This window comes from Buteo buteo, chromosome 24 (assembly GCF_964188355.1).
Source record: "Buteo buteo chromosome 24, bButBut1.hap1.1, whole genome shotgun sequence".
Taxonomy (NCBI): domain Eukaryota; kingdom Metazoa; phylum Chordata; class Aves; order Accipitriformes; family Accipitridae; genus Buteo; species Buteo buteo.
In genome coordinates this window covers 10,560,631-10,581,007 of record NC_134194.1, presented here as the reverse complement: position 1 = coordinate 10,581,007, position 20,377 = coordinate 10,560,631, and the positions used below count along the sequence as shown (strand labels likewise).

The 20,377-nt window shown below is 56.9% G+C and overlaps 4 protein-coding genes across 10 annotated transcripts in view; 2 read left to right on the top strand and 2 right to left on the bottom strand.

Moving 5' to 3' along the window:
• Positions 1-132: 132 nt before the first annotated feature.
• Positions 133-1,824, top strand: MXD3 (MAX dimerization protein 3). 4 transcript variants are annotated; one of them, XM_075057164.1, is made up of 5 exons: positions 133-302; positions 384-413; positions 514-628; positions 753-918; positions 1,042-1,824. In XM_075057164.1, the coding sequence occupies exons 1-5, from the start codon at positions 133-135 to the stop codon at positions 1,212-1,214; spliced, it is 654 nt and encodes a 217-aa protein (XP_074913265.1). In that variant the 3' UTR covers positions 1,215-1,824. The 4 variants fall into 4 exon arrangements, with proteins under 4 accessions (XP_074913265.1, XP_074913267.1, XP_074913266.1 ...); XM_075057166.1 differs by having other exon boundaries at positions 1,005-1,824; XM_075057165.1 differs by lacking the exon at positions 384-413.
• On the bottom strand, positions 1,729-3,868 carry PRELID1 (PRELI domain containing 1). Its single transcript, XM_075057168.1, has 5 exons — positions 3,651-3,868; positions 3,005-3,230; positions 2,814-2,927; positions 2,457-2,535; positions 1,729-2,013 (listed from the first exon to the last, which is right to left on the bottom strand). Exons 1-5 carry the CDS (start codon positions 3,740-3,742, stop codon positions 1,877-1,879), a joined length of 648 nt encoding a protein of 215 aa, XP_074913269.1. The 5' UTR covers positions 3,743-3,868; the 3' UTR covers positions 1,729-1,876.
• A 71-nt stretch (positions 3,869-3,939) lies between these two features.
• On the top strand, positions 3,940-6,833 carry RAB24 (RAB24, member RAS oncogene family). The gene is made up of 8 exons (XM_075057032.1): positions 3,940-4,171; positions 4,522-4,590; positions 4,714-4,792; positions 4,944-5,011; positions 5,118-5,217; positions 5,633-5,683; positions 5,792-5,854; positions 6,370-6,833. The coding sequence occupies exons 1-8, from the start codon at positions 4,055-4,057 to the stop codon at positions 6,432-6,434; spliced, it is 612 nt and encodes a 203-aa protein (XP_074913133.1). The 5' UTR covers positions 3,940-4,054; the 3' UTR covers positions 6,435-6,833.
• A 128-nt stretch (positions 6,834-6,961) lies between these two features.
• Positions 6,962-20,377, bottom strand: part of NSD1 (nuclear receptor binding SET domain protein 1) — a 67,887-nt gene continuing 54,471 nt past the window's right edge. For all 4 annotated transcript variants that reach the window (XM_075057029.1, XM_075057028.1, XM_075057027.1 and 1 more), the window contains exons 22-23: positions 20,106-20,310; positions 6,962-16,023 (exon numbers count right to left, since the gene is read on the bottom strand). In XM_075057029.1, coding sequence (XP_074913130.1) covers positions 13,691-16,023; positions 20,106-20,310 — 2,538 coding nt within the window. In that variant the 3' untranslated portion in view covers positions 6,962-13,690. The remainder of the gene's footprint in view (positions 16,024-20,105; positions 20,311-20,377) is intronic.

Below are 20,377 nucleotides of genomic sequence, written 5' to 3'. Positions count from 1 at the left end.
CCGCCCCGTCCCTCCCGCCGATTCAAATTTGAAGCACGCGCTTTCCCGCCCGAATTTGTTTCCCCGCCGCGCCGACGTCAGCGCCCCGGGGCGCCCAACAGCCAATGAGCGCGCGGCTCGCCCTCCCCAGCCATGGAGCCGGCGGTCACCAGCATCCAGGTGCTGCTGCAGGCGGCCGAGTTCCTGGAGCGGCGGGAGCGCGGGGCGGCCGGGCCCCGGTACCCGCCGTGCCTGGCCGAGGCCGAGCACGGTTACGCCTCGCTCTGCCCCGCGCGGTCCCGCCGGGCCGTGGGAAGCGTCAGGTGAGCGGTGGGGCTTGGGGGGGGGGGGTGTGTGGCGGCGGCCGGTAGCGCCGGTTCTGATCACCGGGGGCTCTCCCGCAGGTCGGAGCACAACGCGCTGGAGAAGCACAGGTACGGGGGTGGGGAGCGGCGGGGTAGGGGGTGGCCGTGCCCGTGGCCCCCTTGGGACTGACAGCCGTTTCGCCCGTGTCCCCCCCCGACCCGGCCGCAGGAGAGCCCAGCTCCGTCGCTGCTTGGAGCGGCTTAAGCAGCAGGTGCCGGTAGGCGCGGGGCCGGCCCGTTCCACCACGCTGAGCCTCCTGCACCGTGCACGGCTTCACATCCAGGTGAGGGGGGTGGCTCTGCCACCTCTCAGGGGCCCTCCGGCCAGGGACCTGGCCAGAGGGCCCCCAAGAGGCAACAGGGCCACCCAGCTTAGGACCCCGTTCACGGTTCACTGGATCCCTGCAGAGACTGGAGGAGCAAGAGCTGAGGGCACGGAGGGCCAAGGACCGGCTGCGTAACCGGCAGCGGAGCCTGCGGCGGCGGCTGGAACGGCTGCTCTCACCCACTGGAGGGGAACGGGCACGGGCAGACAGCCTAGACTCATCCCAGCTCTCAGAACCCTCCGAGGGAGGTGAGTGAGGGGAGGGAGGGTGGGCAGGGAAGGGGAGGCTGCCAGGGGCCTGACCCAGCGTCCCCCCTGCCCTCCCTGGTGCTCAGAGGATGCAGAGATAGAGGTGGATGGTGTGGTGTTCAGTGGGGACCTGCTGCCCAGCTTCTGCACCGGGAGGGACCACAGCTACTCCAGCCCTCGCAGCCCTGCGTCCTGACAGTGCCTGCTGCCTTTCCTGCACTGCCTGCCTGCCTTCTCCCTGCCTGCCGCTGCCAGAAACGCAGCCTCCGCCAGCCTTGTCACAGCTGCCTGGCTAAGGGGCCATGGGGTGGGTGCAAGCACCCGGCTTGGCTCCTCCACAGCTGGGCCACTAAGTGGTACCAGCTACAGCGCTGGGCGCACAGGGCTGGCACAGCACTGTGGCACCCGCTGTGCACTGGAATGCACTGCAAGAGGCACTGGATAAGGGCCCAGCTGTCACAGGGACACCTTCCTGCCTCCCCCTCATGCGGGCCCAGGCAGGCTGGGGGCCGGGGGCTGCCTGGCGTGGCTGTGGGGCAGCGCCACCCCCAGCAGACGTGGCTACAGCAGGGCTCTGCCGCCCCTGGAGAGCCAGGAAGGGGAAATGAATGAATTAAGCAACCTGCCTTCACACTCCCACAGCCGCCCCCCTCTCTTGTACATACCTGACACCGTTCTAGTAAAGGCACTTGGTGAAACTCCTGCCTGTGTCTTGCCTGCAAGTCCAGACCCCAGGCAGCAGGCTGGACTCCCGGAGAGGACAGTGCTGGGCTCTGCTCTAGCCAGGCCAGCCCCAGGCCCAGTCTGAGGTGGGAGTAAATTCTTTAATGATAGTTACATCTCAGAAAGGGTCTAACAGCAGCTGATTGTCAGACTTGTACAGTTTGTTTAAAAATATAAAATCTAAGGAGGCTCCTATCTGTTCTGGTGCAGCGCGCGCCCACCTGTGCCCAGCCCCTCACACGTACTGCTTCTTCTTGGTGGCTGCCTTGCTTGCCAAGTCCTTGGCTTTCTCCGTAGCAGCCAGAGCCGTCTCCTTGGCTTTCTCGGTCGCTTCCTTAGCTGTCTCCACCAGTGTTTTGGATGGAGCTTCTCCTGTAACATAGAAGTTGTTAACCCAGCCCCAGCGGGCCCCCGCCCTGTCCTGGCACAGGAGTGCCAGCTGATGCAAGCTAGACCAGCCCCATCGCCTAGGCACAGAGGCGACTTCCGCACGCGGTGGGGAAGATGAGCCTGGTGCTCCTGACCTGCGTGCGTCAGGGCACGTCGAGAAGGGGAACTGCAGGCACGTGACTGCTGCCGCGTTACATCCCCTCCTGCCTGCACTCCGCCCCTGCCCGGCCTTCTAAGTGCTGCCTGGCTGCTCCGCTCAGGAAGAGGGGGCTGTGCCAAGACATGGGGGCAAAGGCAAAGGACAAGGATTTCACAGTCGGATTAGTTCAAGCCACGACCTGCCCCTGGACTGAAGTGTTCCCAGTGTGGCCTGTAACTCTAAGAGACCCATCCCGGTCAGCCCCAGCCTGCCCTTGGGTGCTCACCTTGCATTCTTGCTAGCACGTATTCAAATCCCTTAGTGCTCTTGGTCACGTTGCTTTTGAACCTGGCCAGACCAAACTCCTGCAAGGGAAAAGTCAGTGAAGGTGCAAGCCCAGCTCCCTGGTCAGACACAGCCCCTGGGGCTTTGTCCCAGTTTGACCAGTCCAAAATGTCTGGTGAGGTCATGACCAACAGCAGTGATGGTTCTAGGCACCCCAAGAGTTCATGAGAATTGGGGGAACGAGGGGCAAGGGTGGGAAAACTAGCACAGGGAAAGGGTAGAGCAGGGAGGAGCAGCAGCTTTAAAGCCTCTCCAAAGGAGTGTACGCAGTGCTGCTCGAGCAGTTGGCAGCACTCACCTGGACGGCCCGCGAGACACCAAACAGGCTGGATGAGACCCAGGCTTCCCGCTTGACCTCGGTCCAGTTGCTGTTCTCCGGGTTCACCTGGTACACGCAGCGCTCCTCCACCACCTGCATGAGGCACAACGTGGCTGCGGACACTGACCGGCACCTGCCACCCAGCCGCGCACCCGCCCGTGGGCACCTACCATCAGACGTGCGTGGTTGATGTTCCAGGTGAATGTGGTCATGGTTCGGTTCTTGGGGTCCACAATAGAGTCCTCCAGAATGTAGACGGAGTGGGCGACATTGGCCGGGAAGAAGCGCTCTGCCCAGCGGGGCATCCGGTTGGTCTTGGTCAGGAGCCGCCGGGAGAGCAGCTTGTGGTCCGCCGTCACCTCCCGGTGCACGATATCTTCAGTCAGGACATGTTTGCTAAAATGGGGAGGGGGAAGAAAACATCAGGCTCTGCTCCTGGCCAACCCCCAGCCCCCCTGGGGCTGGGACCCACCAGGCACTGCGGGGGTGGGGAAAATAGCTGTGGTATTAAGGGAGAGGAAGAACCAGCTGCCCCCCTGGCAACTGCTGGTGTGGGGCACCCATCCCTGACGTCGCTGGTGCGGGGGCGAGCACAGGGCCCTGCCACCGTGGGACCCGCGGGGACAGGGCTTGGGTGGGTGGGGCTAGTGCTCACCGTCCCGCGGGGGACCGGGGCGAAAGACCCTTCGGAGGGGGGCAGAGGGCCGCGGCAGATCGCGGGGAGGGGCCTGTTTGTGGGGGGGGGCGGAGGGGAGGGCCCCGGGGGAAGGTCTGAGGCGGGAGGAAGCTGGGGGGGGGGGGGCGGCCGTGGCGCACCTGTAGGGGTTGGGGTAGCGCTGCCAGAAGGCGGCGAAGACCTGGTCCCAGGGCCCCTTGAGGACGCCCAGGCTGGCGCAGTACTTCCCCATGGGCCTCCTCCGCCGCCGTTCAGGGCCGCGCCGCCGCGCCCGCTCCGGCCCGCGCCTGCTGGGCGGCCGCCATGCGGCCTCTGCCCGCCGCCACCGCCGCCTCCGCCCGCCCCGCCCCGCCGCGTCGCGCACTTCCGCCTCGCCCCTACGCACTTCCGCCGCTTGGCCCCGCCCCCTCCCCTTTCCCCCCGCCCCCTCCCCTTCCCCCCCGCCCCGCCGCGCGCTTCCGCCGCGCCGGCCCCGCCCCGCCCGGTTGCGGCCCCGCCCCGCCCGGTTGCGGCCCCGCCCCGCGGCGGCGGCGGCGGCGGGAGGATGAGCGGGCGGCGGGTGGACGCCAAGGTGGTGCTGCTGGGGCAGGAGGGCGTGGGCAAGAGCAGCCTGGTGGAGCGCTGCGCCCACCGCCGCTTCCGGCCCGGGCCCTACCAGAACGTGAGTGACCGCACCGGGCACCGGCCCTGCCGTCGGACGGGCCACCCCGGGGCGGGGCGGGGGGTTCCTCCACGTCCCCGGAACGGTGTCCCCGGGATGGTGCCCCGCGCGTCCTCGGGCCGGTCCCCCTCGTTTCCCCACCGAGTTCCCGGCTGGGTTCCCCCGGGCCGGTTCCCCCTTCCCCGTGTTCCCAGGCCAGATGCCCGCCGCGTCCCCGGGCAGGATCCCGCCGCGTCCCCGGACCGGTTCCCGTCCGTGTTCGCAGGCCAGATGCCCACCGCGTCCCCGGGCCGAGTGCCCCCGGTGTCCCCCGGGGTCGGTGCCCACCGCCCCTCCTGCTTCCCTTCCAGACGATCGGGGCCGCCTTCGTGGCTAAGGTGATGTCCGTGGGGGACCAGACGGTGACCCTGGGGATCTGGGTAAGTGCGGGGGCGAGGGCTGTGCCAGCGCCCCGCTGCCATCCCCGGCCACCCCCACCCCCCCCGCCGTGGGGACCCCCGAGACGCCCCCCCACCGGCTGAGTGCTTCCTTACCACCTCCAGGACACGGCTGGTTCGGAGCGCTACGAGGCCATGAGCCGCATCTACTACCGCGGGGCACGGGCCGCCGTGGTCTGCTACGGTAAGGGCACGATGCCGCGCGAAGAGGAAGGAGCCGGCAGCCGCGAAGGTCCCGGGCTGATTTGGTGCCGGCATCGGCACCAGTGGGTCAGGCGTCGCGGCAGGGGGTGGGTGCAGGAGGGAAGGGACAGACCCTGACCCCTCTCCCCCAGATCTCACCGACAGCAGCAGCTTCCAGCGAGCCAAGTTCTGGGTGAACGAGCTGCAGAACTGCGAGGAGGTACGGCTGGGCTGGGGGGGCCGCGGACCCTTGCCGGTGGGGAAGGGGACCCGGTGGCTGTGCCGGGTCGGCAGGTGCATCCCTCCCGCCCCTCTGCCTACCGCAGGGCTGCCGGATCTACCTGTGCGGCACCAAGAGCGACTTGCTGGAGGAGGACAGGAGGAAGCGGGGGGTTGACTTCCACGACGTGCAGGACTACGCTGACGGTATGGCCGGGCACTGCATGGGGCCGGGATGCTCACGGCTGGGCAGTGCTGGCCCTTCCCGGACTCCCGCAGCACCAAATGGGTGGGGAGCGAGAGGGGGTGCAGCTCTGTATCCATGTGTGCCTGGGAGGTGTGAGGTGCTCTGCCCTTTGCCTGGGACCCACAGTGGATCGAATGGCTCCAGACACCAGGGCTCCCTGCACGGTGGTGGCCCCGGATCTGCCAGGGACCTCCCTGGGCACGGCATGTCCCGACACGGGCAGGCACGTGGCCAGCTGGGCCAAGGGGATGGGACCCTGGGTCCCTGCCAGCCCGCTGTCAGCAGCCGTGCCTGAGGGGTGACTCCGGGGGCAGGTGAGCCCGCAGGGCTACATCCTGCACCCGCAGCGGGCGCTAACCCGGGCCCTCGTTTCAGAGATCAAGGCAGAGCTCTTCGAGACCTCCAGTAAGACGGGCCAGAGCGTGGGTGAGTAGCCCCCTTGCTGCTGCCCATGCCCCTGCCCGAGCAGGGTTGGGGGGGGGCTCTGCCAGGCAGTGGGACTACCCGCACCCACCCTGCCTGCTCTCCCCACAGATGAGCTGTTCCAGAAGGTGGCTGAGGACTACGTCCACTTCACCGCCTTCCAGGTGATGACAGGTGAGCAGGCAGGATCCATCCCTCCCCACGCACCCTTGCCTGTGCCAGGGGAGTGCATGTGCCATAAGGAAGGTGCGGAAGACGAGCGCTGTGACACCTGGCAGGGCACTTCTTTGCCCCCACCTTCCCTGGGGCCACTGCGGCTCCGTGCCGGGGGTTGTCCTGTGGAGCTTGGGACCCCTCACGACGTCCTTGTCCCCACTCAGGCCAGGCTCAGCACATCCACCCAACTGGGTCACGGGTGGCCTTTGCCAGACAGGCAGCCAGGGACCTTGCCTGGCTGTGGGACTGGCTCTCAGCTCTGCACCAGGCCTGTCCAGGCGTGCTCAGCCCGGCTACGCCTCCAGCCCTGGGCTGTGCCATGGCCGTGAGCCCTACCGCTTCTCTGCGGGGGCACCAAACCCCTCCCCAAGGGACCTGCCAGCGCCCAGGCCTGGCACCGGTAGCTTTTGGGCTCCCACATGGCATTGTGTGTGTGGATGTGCCAGCAGCCTGCCACCCCTGCTCTTTTCCAGAGGAGAAAGGTGTTGACCTGGGCCAGAGGAGCGGCACCTACTTCTACAGCTGCTGCCACCACTGAGACCTCCTGCCAAAAGGGAACTGCTGCTGTCGGCCGGGCAGCCGGTGCACGCCGGACTCCTCCATTTTTTTACCTGCTGTGTTTTAGCTGTATGGGCCCGTCTGCAACGCAGCAGCAGCGCACAGCCCCACGGACTGCTCTCCTCCCGGTGTGCGGAGCGGCAGAGGGCTGCTGTGTGGTGCCGGGAGCCTCCTGTGGTGCCAGAAGCCACGGGCCATCACCCCTGGGGACCCTCTCCCTGCCACCCGGCTTCTGCAGGAGCTGCTTCCCAGAGTCGCTGCTGTGATCCAGCGGCAGCCATTAACTTATTCTCTCGGAGATGCTGCCTGATACTTTGCAGATTTATTTAAGCGTCTTCTCTCGAGGTGTACAATGTAAATAAAACGCATTGTGGTCTGAGCTGTCCCCCTGCCTGTGCCGCTGCCGTGCGAGGCTGTCGGAGCTCTCCCTTCCCTGCCCCGGGTGTCTGGGCACAGCCAGGCTCCCCCCACGCCCTCCCACTCGGCAAGACAAACCACAAGAGGACATCGAGAGTAAAGTTAAACTTTACTTTACAGTAATTTTTCTTCTATATACAAAGAATTACAGTACATGTTCTGGGAGCACCTGGGCAGGGCAACCCTCTTTTCATTATAAGTTTCACATACACAGCCAACAGTCTAAGGGGAGCAAAATGAAAGTAATCAATGGTCCAAGACTCCCCTCTCCCTCTTCTAAAAATAATATACATGCTGGAAATATGTAGGTTTCTCTCACCCGCTCTGGCATCCCTGCTTAGAACCGACAGAGTCCCAGCCAGGGCCGAGCACCCATACGTCCTCCACACAGTGGTCACCCCAGCCACCACCCCGGCACCCCCCCACAGCTGCAGCTGGGCACCTCAACTCCCGCTGCGTTTCCCTCCGGCTGAGCCTGCGGGACAAGACTCTGCGGGAGACTCCCCTCTGCCACCACCCCGCGGGCAGCAGACCTCAGTGGTGGAGGAACGCAGCGTGGGGCTGCTCACACCAAGGATTCCCCCCCTTCTCTGAGCAAACTTCCACTCACGGCTTCAGCGCAACTTACGCCACTGCCACGGGTGGCCCCCCCCGTATCCCTCCTCCCTGTCCCCAGGCAGTGAGGAAGGGGGAGCGGGCAGCCAGGGCCACCCTCATTGGGACCCCCAGCCTAGCTGGCAGCCAGGACCCCAGCCGAGAGCACATGGCACTGGAAGGTGGCAGGGGACGTTCAAAGCCAGACGCGGTATCTGACGCGCTTGGTGTCTCGGAGGCGAGCAGGCTGGCGGAGCGGTGAACTCGTCACCGCAATTAAGCAGGGCCGGGAGCGCCACTGCTGAAGGGCTTCTCCTGCCTGTTGCGGGGAGAGCTGTTCCCTGCCTGTGCCAGCCGCTGCCGACACACCTGACCTCCTCCCACCAACACTGGCCAGGGCTGCCCTCAGCTCCAGCCACACTCCACCTTGAGCCTCCCGGTGCTGCTGCTTTTCCTTTTAACAAGTTCCCAGTGTCTAAAAAAATACACAAAACCCAGTTCCTTGAAGTCAACAACTCGGAAACATCAGAAAAAAAACAAAAACTGAAACCAGCTCAGTACCAAACGGACACAAAGAACATGCAGTTAGCGGACGCCTGCCTTGCTTCACGTGGCTCTACTCGCTCCCTACACCCGCGGGGCCCACCGGCACACTGGTTTGAGTCTCAAAACCATCATAAATTGAAGGAACCGAGTCACGCCTCGTCCTGGTTCCGTCACGCATGCCAAAGCCCAGCACCAGCTATCGGGGGACGGGATTCAGCCAGCGAAGGAACCTCCAGCCCAGAGGCTAGGAGTCGTGAGTTCAGCCCTACTGTGCTAAGCTGCCAAACGGTTTACAATAGCACCACAATAGCCCAAGTGCTTCGCCAAGGGCAAACTGATTAAAACTTTACCTTGAAATAGGACATAGCAACACCCATTTCTCAGATTTCCCTAGGAGGTAGATTCAGTGCTGTAGGGACTGTCCATCACCGCCACTTCCCCAGCCCAAGATCGTGCAAGACGTCCCCCTGCACTGGACTTTGTTTAGATCACTTTTGGAGGACCCGGAGCAGAAATCTTGCCTTTTCCCACCTCCTGCTCAGCGAGGGCACTGCCATCCCACAGGCGAGACTCCCGCTGAAGCCAGGCAAGCAGCGGAGCGGTCCCCAAGCTCCATCTCCCAAGCCCTGGGAGTCCTGAGCACCCATCAGCCCAGCCGTGCTGCTGCAAGAGGCACAGCCTCGGCTGCAAATGCTGCCACCGGCGTTATCACTATCACAGGGCAGTAATTAGCACAGACAAAGCCCAGGTGATCAAACATGCTGCGAGCCCTCGCCGGCCCCCTCCATACTTTCAGAGTAGCTGCACGGTTTGCCACTTTGCTTTAACACTTGCTGGCTGGCAAAGGTTGAAAGCCTCATCAGTAATTTAGGGCAAAGCACATTACAAGCAGGTTACAATTATGGTTATTCCAAACATCAAGCAAAATCAGAAGTTAAGGCTGAAATTAAAAATAAACAGGTGTTGGAGGTCTGAGGTTTCTCAAACTCCCCCTGCCCTGTGACAATGCTGGCGGTGGGATCCAGGTAGGAGCAGCGCGCATCCACAGCGTGCTCAGGTTAAACTGCTGCTGAGATGCATCAGGGTTAGGACTGCTTTTTCTTGATTTTTCTTCCTTTTTTCCCGTGAAACTGAGCTGAAGCTCTTCTAGCACCCTCAATCAGCATTATCTCACCTTAGTACATTTCTGTCTTTAAGATTCAACCATCTCTCTCCCCTCTTGAATTTTTACAACAGCCACACACCTTCAAAACAAAGCCTGTGCCTGTGTGTGTGTGGGGTGTTAACCCTGAATTATAATGCATGCTCCCACAGTACCACCTGGATACTTTGTGCATTGAAGTGAGTCTGGTTCTTGTGGGTTTTTTTTTGTTAAACAGGAAAAGTTTTAACTTGAGAACAGCAATAAAACAAGCTACCATGAGCTAGTTGGCATGTGAAGATGTGCAGTAGGAGATTATTCCTTACAGCGGTCACTTTTCTCCTAGATTCTCCAGAGCCTTGGCTGACAGTGGGCACCAGCCCAGCGAGCTGGTGCAGATGGGACGAGACAAGCAGGACAGCGACCTGTGCCTGCTCTTCTCCTGCCCAGGCGTCCCACAGGTCCTGCAGTGGCTCCCCCTTTGCAACCCTCCTCCCCTGCCTGGGCAGGCAGCCTGAGCCCACAGGAGTCCCTGACCACGCTGTTACCCCTCACCAGAGCTCCTCCATCACCAAAGGTCAACTGGGACCCTCCTGCCCACTGTGAAAATCCACCACTGAAGTGGGGCCCACTGTTGGACGGAGGCCACAACCAGTGGCCCCAGCCCACTGCTCTGAGCAGGGGCAGCCAGGCAATCCTGACAGCAAGGATGTTGATCAGCAAAGCATTTGTATGGGAGCAAATCCTTCATCCCCTTCAGAACTGGGAAGGGGAGCCATTCCTGCAAGTGGGAACAGGCCCATGAGCCTGGGAAGCTCCCTTGAGCCTCCCTAGGACAGCAGGGAAAGGGACACAGCTCTGAGCAGAAATAATTACACCCTTGATTCTGCTTCTACAACTCTCTGCAACAGTGAATCAACACAAGAGTCACCTCTCGCCCACTCTGGCTACAATTATGGCTGACCCAAGACTGTTAGTGGCCAGGTGATCAGATCCCTCCAACGCAGCAAAAAAGTACCATGGCCTTGGCCACAGAGCTGCAGCAAACCTGGCCGAGCCCAGAGCAAGAGCTTGGGGAGGCTGGAGCAGAGCAGCAGCAGCCTCTCTCCAGCAGGAGCAGTCTGCCAGGGGTACGTGTTATCTGTTGCTTTCCTCTACCTTAAAAAACCCCACTGATTAAAATTGGCTGAACTCCAAAAGCAGCAATGAACTGCAGAAAATTAACTCAGCTACCTCAGTACAAGACATCTCCCTCTCCTCCAAGGCAGTGCTACCAGCTGCCACCAACAGCGAGAGTTGCGTCAAGTGCTAAAGAAGCCCACATATCCTTCGCAACGGTTTTGTTCCCCAGAGCCGTTTCTCAGCCCATGCTCATGCTCCCTGCAGATGAAGGCAGGCTGGGCAGTGCAGGGCAGGGCTGCTAGGACCTATTTCCACGCCTGGTTGGACCTCACCTGTCTTGTTGAGGTGACCAGGTAGACAGCCATTCCTAACAGCACCACTACTCCCTCTGCAAGCCCCATGTACATCTGAAAAAGCCTTCCTGATCTGACAGAGCATCATCCAGGGGCCCAAGGAGGGCAAGGAGGGAAGAGCAGCTTGCTGGCTTCCTCCTTCAATGATGTTTCCACACACCAATTTTACTGAGCAGCCTCCCAGCTATGCTGAAGTCAACTTTCTGACAGTAGCTGGAAGGTAGCAAGCCAGAAACCTGGATCCTCATGGAAAAGGCATGAAGGGAGACAAGAGAGGTGGGGTATGGTCAGATGCAAGGAATAAGGCTGCGGGTATGAAATGCCATGCAACAGTTCAATCCACATTCACTGTCCAAAACAAGCTTTTGGCTAAAAGCCTGCTGCTTGAAAGGCTGCTGCTGCCATGAACCTCACCCTACCACGTGAGCACATGATTTATAGAAGTGATTTTTTTCAAACCTGCACTTACGAGAATTCATTGAGAACTTCTCCATTTTACAGATTTAAAAAAGCCTGCACCAAAAATATTCACAGTTTATTTTTCATGAAACAAGTAACTAGTTAACACGTGACAATGCGAAGCGGAGGTGGACAGAGCAGTGCAGATACCTTTCTAGTTACAGCTGTAGCTGGCTGGGTGGCTGGCACGGAGGTTACCCTACTTACACAATCTACATGACTAAGTCCAGCTCATGGGAAGGCCTATAAATGTAAATTCAAGATTTATTTTCCTTCTCACACATGATAAATACTTAATATACTGAACGTCATTACCATTTTTTTAATTTTGTTTAAAAAAGTTAATGAATGCCCTTAGATTATCTTCTCTCTCAATGGCTCTGAGGAGTTGTCCTGATTCCCTTTGTGCAGGAGTCACGCAGAAACACAAGCTGCTTGCATTTCCCCAGTTTCAGCAGCAAGCAGGAACTGACCTGCCAGTCTTCCCGGAAAAAAAAATATGTTAAACAGTAAGTTTCCATAAGCCATAAAGCTTTTCAAAGTTGCTAGCTATTCTACAAAGGATCTGAAATGATTTGGACTAGAGAAGAGATGCACCATAGCACTGGTAATGTCCCCTCGTGCCCAGCACACCCGGCCTTCACAGCAGGACGTTGTCTTGGGGTGCATACATCAGGTAAGGAGAATGGATCAGGATTTGTCTCAGTACAAGTGTCTGCCTCCCTTCATAGAAAACCACAAAGCTCATGACTGTCTGCTCTGGGAGCAGCAGGCACTTGCAAACCAGGTGGGAACAAGGACCTGCTCCCACATCAGAGGGAGAGGGTCAGCCTGGAGCTGAACGCTCCCTTTCCAGGGAGGGACTGGCGGATCTGCCTGGAAGCAGAAGGATACGCTGGAGCTGTGCAATGGTCTGGTAGCGGGCACGGAGATCCGAGGCTGCGGCACCCGGATCGGCGGAGCTCAGGCAAACCACAGAGGTAATGTGTTGTGAAAGTGGGAGAGTGTGTTGGTCAGCAGTGCTTCCTTGGCAGGATACCAACCCCATCCAGCCCGAGCAGTGCTGCCCAGGGAGGCCCATCCTCCTCCTGCCTGCAAGGGTGCCGGCGGTTGCAAGACGCCACTCTGCAGGTCCCTGGGATGCTACTGCTTGCCCCACGAGTACCACGGCCAAGTGAACTTCTGCCTCAACGCTTGAGTAAACGGCTTTCAGCAGGCCTAGTCTGGACACCAGCCTGATGACCACCAGGTACTAAACATCTCCTTAACTGGAAAAGGGAGAAGAGGAAAAAAAGAAAGCCAGCCAGCTGCTGGAACCCACCGTCTTCCAGTGTGAGAACTACTATTCAGTTGGAAGGACACACATGCGCACACACACACACGCACACCGACACGGTCCAGTTAATTCAAGTCTCCTTTGGTTGTAGAAGAGTTAAGCCAGAAGCTACCCAAGGGGAAGGTGTCGAGATGGGTCCCGATACAGCTACGGCACCCTTGCCTCCGTGCTGTGTAGTGAACGGTACAGGCTTCACTTGCAGCTCAGCAGTGCGTCCTGCTGCTGGGAAGACCAGGTATGATGCGAACACGTCCTGAACATGTCTGAGGCAAGGGGAGAAAAGACTGCTCAGTCTACTGGCTCATGGTGACGACAAAAAGTCAAGAGACTGGATGGAAATTTGAAAGGGAGCACCACCACCCTGCTAGGGTGGTGCTCAGCACCTTGGGGAAACCCACTCTGCCCTACTCTGCTATTGCTGCTTTATAGGTCACAATGTTTTCAAGTGCAGGAAACACTCCGCATGTCCTGTGCTAAAGGATTAAGACACAAGAATGAAAAAACTGCCAGATGGCTTCTTCCAAGATGACACTCTCCCCTGACCTCCTTCAGATTCCCCGTTTCTCGGGCCTGGCCAGTCGCAGCTTTGTACAAAGGAGCCTGAATGGATATTGTCTATTGCTGGAGAAAACTGCACTGAGCGAGTGCAGCAGGCTCCTATCCCAGCTCAGCTGCAGATGATAGCCATCCTTCAGTGAACTACGCACGCAGCATGTCCCAGTGAACACACGGTCAAACCTCGCAAAGCAACACCCTGCAGGGACAGAGACCTGGGCAGATGACAGATAAACCCGTTCCCTGCTTCTACAGAGTCCAGCAAGGGCGTACACCTGACTGCTCACCACCTGATCCCTGAAACATCTCCAGTCCCAGGGCAGCCTGACTGATCTGCTTCCTCTAAATACAGTAATAAGAGCAAGGCCCCTAGCTGTACCTGGGAACCCGCCTACGAATCAGACCTGGAGCTCGAACACGTAGGATCAGTAATGTGACCATTTAAATGGAATTGGAGATTTTTACGCAGAGTGGACTCTTTATTTCAGCTTTACCATTTGTAAAAGGAAGAGAAAAAGGTCACGGATGCTCTCTCCCTTCGGCTGGGCCACACTCAGACTTAAGAGAATGTCCTTGCTCATGTCACGAGAGAATATGGATGGGATGTGCATGGGTTAGGGGCTGGGCTCAGGGAAGTGAATAAAAAAAACAAAACAAAGATCCCCCTCCCTAAACATTAAAAGACTGAAACCTGCCTCCCATATTCACCAACCTCACTTTGGCTCTGAGTCGGCCAACTCACGACAGACAGAATCCTGGTTACGGGCTAGCGCTGTGTTTTGTTCAGGCAAAGGGTCCTGCCCCCGAGGAGTCTGTGCTTTTCCACTCAGCCAAGAAATCTGGTCAATTGTCTGAATGTTCGTGACAAGCCACTGCATCTGCTCTGGGGGCACCGGCGCTTCCCTGGCTGGCCGAGGGGTCTGCTCAAATGCACGCAATCTCTCTGATGTCCAAGGGGTTTGCTCTGCAGGGGCTGAGGCCACTTCCCAGCTGGGTTGAAGGGTTGGCTCTGGTAGTTTCTCTGCTATCCGGGCTGGCTGCTCTGCAGGCATCAGGGCTTTTGCAGTAGGCCAGTGGGTTTGCTCATGCGTCTGTAGTTTCTCCATAGGCCAAGGTACCTGTCCAACATGTGTCACCGCCTTCCCAGCAGACCAAGAGATTTGCTCACCAGCTAACATGGTCCTCTCTTTCTGCTGGGGACTCAGCTCCACAGCTGGGGCTCCTCTCTCCTTTGGCTGAGCATTCTGGTCAACAGGCCGCAGCGCCTTTTCCGACAGCAACAGCCTCGGAGCCGACGCAGCCAGAGGCTTGTCCAAGGCTTGAGGCCGAGGAGCCACGGCAGCAGCCAGCTTGTCCGATGTCTGGGGCCACGGGGCTGTAAGAGTGAGAGACCTCTCCGAGAGCTGAGGCCGAACCACCCCAGAGCTGAGCGCCTTCTCTGGAGGCAGGACCCGCAGGGCCCCGGAGTCGGCAGCCTTCTCCGGAGGCAGGGACCGCAGCACCCCAGGGGTGAGTGCCTTCTGCATGAGTGGGATCCGCAGGGCCCCCGAGCCGAGAGCCTTCTCCATGGGCAGGATGTGCGGTGACCGGGAGCCAGGAGCCTTCTCCGGAGGCAGGGGCCGTGGCGCCCCTAAGCTGGGAGCCTTCTCTGTGGGCAGGATCCGTGGCATCCCCGAGGCAGGAGCCTTCTCCGGAGGCAGGGGACGGGGCACCCCAGAGCTGGGAGCGTTCTCCATGGCTGGGACCCGCACTGCCCTGGAGAAGGAAGCCTTCTCTGGAGGTGGCGGCCGTGGCACAGCCGATCCAGAAGCCTTCTCCATGGGCAGGATCCGTGAGACTGGTGAGCCAGGGACTTTTTCAATGGGCAGAGGCCACAGCACCCCAGGACCAGGAGCCATCTCTGATGCTGGGACCTGTGGCACCATGGAGCTGGGAGCCTTTTCCACAGACCGAAGCTGTGGACTCTGGGCAGAAGCTTTGTCAAATGGCCGAGGTTGATCGGCCGCAGGAGGCTCATCCACTGGCTGGGACTGCAGGGTCCCCACCGTGGTGAAAAGTCTATCCGACAGCTGAGGATGCAGGCATTTCACTGGGAACTCATCCAGCAGCTCAGGCTGCTGGGTCCTGGTGTCAATGAGGGACTTGTCCGATAACCCCAAAACCCCAGGGGCGGCTGGAGGCTCGTCCGACAGCTGGAGCTGCAGGGCACCAGCAGTAACAAGTGACTCGTCTGGTGACTGTGGTGTTCCCGGAGGAGATTTGCTCGGCAGATGAGACTGTGAGGCATCACTGGAGGACTCGTCCAGTGGCCACAGCACCGCATTGGTGGGAGGTTTGTCAGGCTGCTGAGGCCTCAGCGCTACAATGATGGGTTGCTTCTCTGACTGCAGCCTTAGGGACAGGGCAGCCTGGGGCCTGTCCGACGGCTGCAGGCGGAGCGACAGGGTTGTGGGAGGTTTGTCTGAAGGCTGCAGCCGGAGCGAGAGGGTGGTGGGGGGTTTGTTGGATGGCTTCAGCCTCAGTGACAAGGTAGTGGGGGGTTTATTTGATGGTGGCAGTCTCAGTGCCAGGGTAGCGGGTGGTTTGTCTGGTGGAGGCAGCCTGAGGGCCAGGGTGGTGGGGGGCTTGTTTGATGGCTGCAACCTCAAGGCTAGGGTGGTGGGAGGCTTGTCTGACGGTGGCAGCTTCAGCGCTAGGGTAGCGGGGGGTTTTTCTGGTGACTGCAGTCTGAGGGCCACAGACTGAGGTAGGCTGTCCAGAGGCTGAACGCTCAGGTCTGTGTCTGCAGGTGGCTGCTCTGGTGGCTGGGTGTCTTCACTGTTAGTCAGGGCTCCTATGGGAGGCACATACTCACGAATTTCTCCTGGCTCTAGAGGGTTAGGCCCACAAGGATCGTGCTCTGTGCAGCACAAACGTCCATCCAGCTTGGAGATGAAGAGCATGCCTTCCCGGTGCTGCTTGCAGAAGGACCTGGGACACATCTCGCAGAAAGAAGCTGCTTCCTTACCACACATATCACACTGATGCCACGGGCACTCCCATTTTCCTGCAGCACAGACATATGAGAAAAGACATACCTTAGGAGTGGTACAAGAGGAAGAGAAAAGGCCTGCTGCAAAGGGAGTTCAAGAGAGAGTGGTAACAACCCTGTAATACTTCCATGCAATACTACATGTCTTCCTCAATTTCTGCCTTAACTCCCAGGCTTGACGTGCAGTTAACAGGAACTTGCATCCTCAAAAGCAACAAGGGCAACAATAATCATGACAAACAAAAGCCAGGCTAGGTCAGACCAAAAGCCCATCTGGTTCCAGCACGACACTAACCAATACAGACACCTAGAGAAGAGCAGACACCTCCAGCTTGCACACCTCTGGGGCTCTCATTTCCACAGACAACAGTGGTATCTGTGTACAATACACCCAAGGGACTTTTTAAGTAGATGCATCAGGTTCATCTAAGTCTTCGTTAATTCTGGGCCAACAACCTCCCTTCCTGTTTATCAGAAAGAAGAAGCGAGAGAGCAGTGATCACAAGGGAGTAAGTTTCTACTGTCTCTGTATCCAAAGGCGCCTTCCTTAACCTCTGTGTATGGCCATGATAAAAATACTGCTTAACACAAAGCCAAGCTGCTCCCTGAGGAGCTCCATGTCCATGCTGAATCTACCCACCATCAGTATCAACACCATCACAGAGGAACAACATTACACTTCAGAGATTGCTGCTTTTTTCAACTGTAGATGACCTCACTGGTTCAGCCCCCCTGCTCCCCAGCCAAGGCTGCTGCCGTCTCTACCAAACGCTTCTCACCAGTTCGTGGACGCAAGGAACAGGGAGACCACTTGCACCCAGCATACACGATGCCGAGTTCCTGACCTCTCACCATAGGATCAGCATGGCTGTCTTTCCAAATACGCCTCCTGCCTCCACGCGCCCCCCAACACCCATAGCCCCATGGCCCCCCTGCAGCTTCCTGCCTTGCTGCCAAGAGCAGCTCCTTGCAAACCAGCCCTCGCATGGGGCAGCCTGTGCTTCAGAGTGCAAGTGGTGGTGGAGGGCAGCTGTGGACGCCAGCCAGGCCACAGCACTTCCCAGCCTCCCTGAACCAAGCCCACACATCCATGGCTTTGGCTACCAGCTCTTTTCCAGGGAGGCTGGAAGAGAGCATGACTGCAGCACAGCACTGAGCAGCTGTGGGCACTTCTCCATGCACTTGTGCAACACCAGCTCTCCACTCTCCTCTCGCATGCTGCTTTTCCCCTGGATTGAAGACAACACATAGCATGTTTTTCCCCTTTTGAAGCTAGTCTAAGGCTTCTGTTCTGGTCTCAAAATATGTACACTGCTTTTCTGTGTCTTTTCCAATTTTTCAGCACCCTTTTCAGAGTGGGGATGTTTAACACTACATGTGGTTTTCCCCCTTTGGTGCTCACAGTCCTGTAGCACAGGCTGTCGCTGCTCCTCCCACAGCATCAGCAACCCAGACAGCCACACTCAGCACTCACTTTGGCCACTGGGAAGACTCTGGGACTACTGTTGTAGAGGTCATTTGTACGGATGGAAAAACAAAATAAGTCAAAACCTGCCAGTATGTTGCAGGAAGGATAAATCCTATCAACCCACTCTAATGGTCTTTGACAGGATAAAAGGCCTAATGAATAAGCAGCCTCTCCAGAGACAGCCTGGAGCTGTCGGAAGTAAGATCACACAATTAGTAACATGCAAACAAGCAGGAAATTCCAATTAACTCGACAGCAGTGCCCATGGCAGAGGAAACATTTGAAGTAAAAAGTGCTGAACCTTTCATGTCCTGCATGATACTCTAAGGAGCAGGCTATGAAAATAGCAGCCTATGTGTATTAAGAGTAAAATGGCTACAACTGACTGAAAATCATTCTCAGAAAACAGCTATTAATGGTCTTCTGGCAAACTGAGGAGGCGTTTCCAATGACATCCTTCAGGAGCCTATTTTAGTCTGTATTTTATTTTAAATTTCTGGAAGCAGAACAGCAAATACTCTTACAGAAACAGGTAGATAACAACAAGGCTTTGAGGGACTGCAAAAATCTGGTTCTAACCAGATTCACGTTCAGAATTTAAAATGGACAGATGCTCTTGCACCAACAAGATGCAATTAAATAAAGACCAGTGCAAAGCTGGACTGCAGGAGGGAGAAATAAAGTATGTGAAAAGGATCAAGACAAAGACTCAAGGATGACAGAGCAAATCACAAACATCACATAAATACAAAAGTTATTTTTGCAAAACAAGCCAAATCTCATTTCCTGAGAATTTTTATGTAAAACACAAAATATAATCATTCTCTTCTGTTGGTGTTAGCAAGGCCTCAGCTGCAATACTGTTAAAATACTTGTTACCACAGTTTTAAAAATGTGTAGGCAAGTGGGACACAGTCCAGAGCAGACCAAGAATAATAATTTTAGAAAATAAGGGCTGCAAGGAGAGACTGTGTTTAAGCCCAAAAAGGACTAAGGAGATAACAGTCTCCCAGTATGTAAAAAAAAAAAAAAAAGGGGGGGTGGGGGGGTGGTATTGGAGAGATGACAATCCTTTGTTTTTTCAAGTCAGGCTGTTAGGAGAAACTTTTCATATGCAAAGCAGGGGAACAGGCTAAAGGCTGGATTCTCCTTTATTGGAGACTTTAAAACATAGGAAAACCTGCCAGGATGTTACAGCACCCTGTCTTAGTACACAAAAACAGATAGAAAGGTGATATTCAGGACTCCCTCACCCTGCATGATGATGTTCCATAGGAACGACCTGCACTCCCGTTGGCTTTAACATTGCTGTTACAGTGTTTGTTCAATGAGCCATCCAAGCTCTTCTGTATAAATGCCCTATTCTCTCCAAAACTTAACACGTGCACACACAAAATTTCTGTCATCTACAAAATATGCTACTAGCCCTTCTACACCTTCTGCCAAATTACAGCTAGAGGTGCTGAATGCCCAGTTCTGGCTCCCCACGGTGTGCCGACAGAAACACTCTTGTCACAGTGACTCTCCTGGCAGTTACTTTCAGGTACCGCTTGGTTCCATGTTTCTCAGCCTGCCTCCAATGTGTTCAGAAAATACTGTACAGAGCTGCACAGAGAATTTCTAATTATGACAATGCTTACAGCCCCCTAAACAAATTACTTCAATGCAGTTGCTTTTATTAACCACATTTATTATCTTAGCAAAAAACCCTAAATTAGGTTTGATGAGTTTTTCTACCTAAAAACTTGTCACCTAGTATTGTTTGTATTCTTACCATTTAATTCTTTAGGCACTTGATCCCGTATCAGCTTTTCCATCCTCCTGGCCTTGCAGACAGTGAGTTAACTGGCCTACCAAGACTAAGGTCAGACTTTTTCCCTTTCTGTGCACTGGTTAAACCTGAACACTCATCAAAGGTCACAGGAGCTCCTTTAGTAACCAAGACAATTTGAAACAACAGAGGAAACACGCCCCATAACCAGCTCCCTTACAATTTTTAAATGCAACTTAAATTTCTCCCTCTAATAGATGTTACTTTACACCTCTTGAGCTACTAATGAACTCAGAGCTGTTTTATCACTCATACAGGGAGCCTATTTCTTTCTCTGCACCCAAGGAGAAGTACTTTTCAAGTATCTTTTCTTTTTATTTCAAATTTCTGTTCTCAGATTTCACCACAAACTAGGATATGCTTTGATAGCATTCTCTTCCTTGACCATGAACTCATGGCTATTCAGACACTTAACACATTCCTCTCTACTATTTTCCATCAGTGCTTTTCCTCACCGTTCAACTCAGTTGTCTTCAACTTTGGGAAAACGGCCAATCTGAGGAACAAAAACCTCAACTACTGTTGGGACTGTCCTCTGCCAGGCCCCAAGGATGGGGTCAGCTCACAAGCACCATTTCTTAGGCAAGGACCAGTTCCCCCTTCGGCAATCAATTCATCTTTCTGCAGTCACAGTGGGGTGCAAACCAGGGTTGTGTGGGCCACAAGGTCTGTTCAAGTGAGAAAGATTTCTCTACATTTTAAGATGCTGTGAAGTCAGTGCAAGGTGATGAGCAGCACCTGGGACACCTCGAGCCAACACGGTGACCCAAGCAGAGCCCAGCTGTGCAGAGCACTGACCTGCAGGTCTCTTGGTCAGGTTGAGGCAGTCTGCGTGGTACACCTTGGGGCAGCCTGGCTTCTTACAAGAAACTAGCTGCCCTCCGTCCCCACAGCTGAAACACTCGTCCTCTCGCTCCTTCATCACCTCCGCCTGCGACCTGCGCTTCATCTGCGGCCGTCTCTTTAGCTTCTTGGACTTTTCCTCAGTGAGGGTGGGTTGGCTCTGCAGGTGAGACAATGTCAGTTAATGCAGGTCTCTGCCCCTTCCATCTGTTCCCTTCCTGCTACAG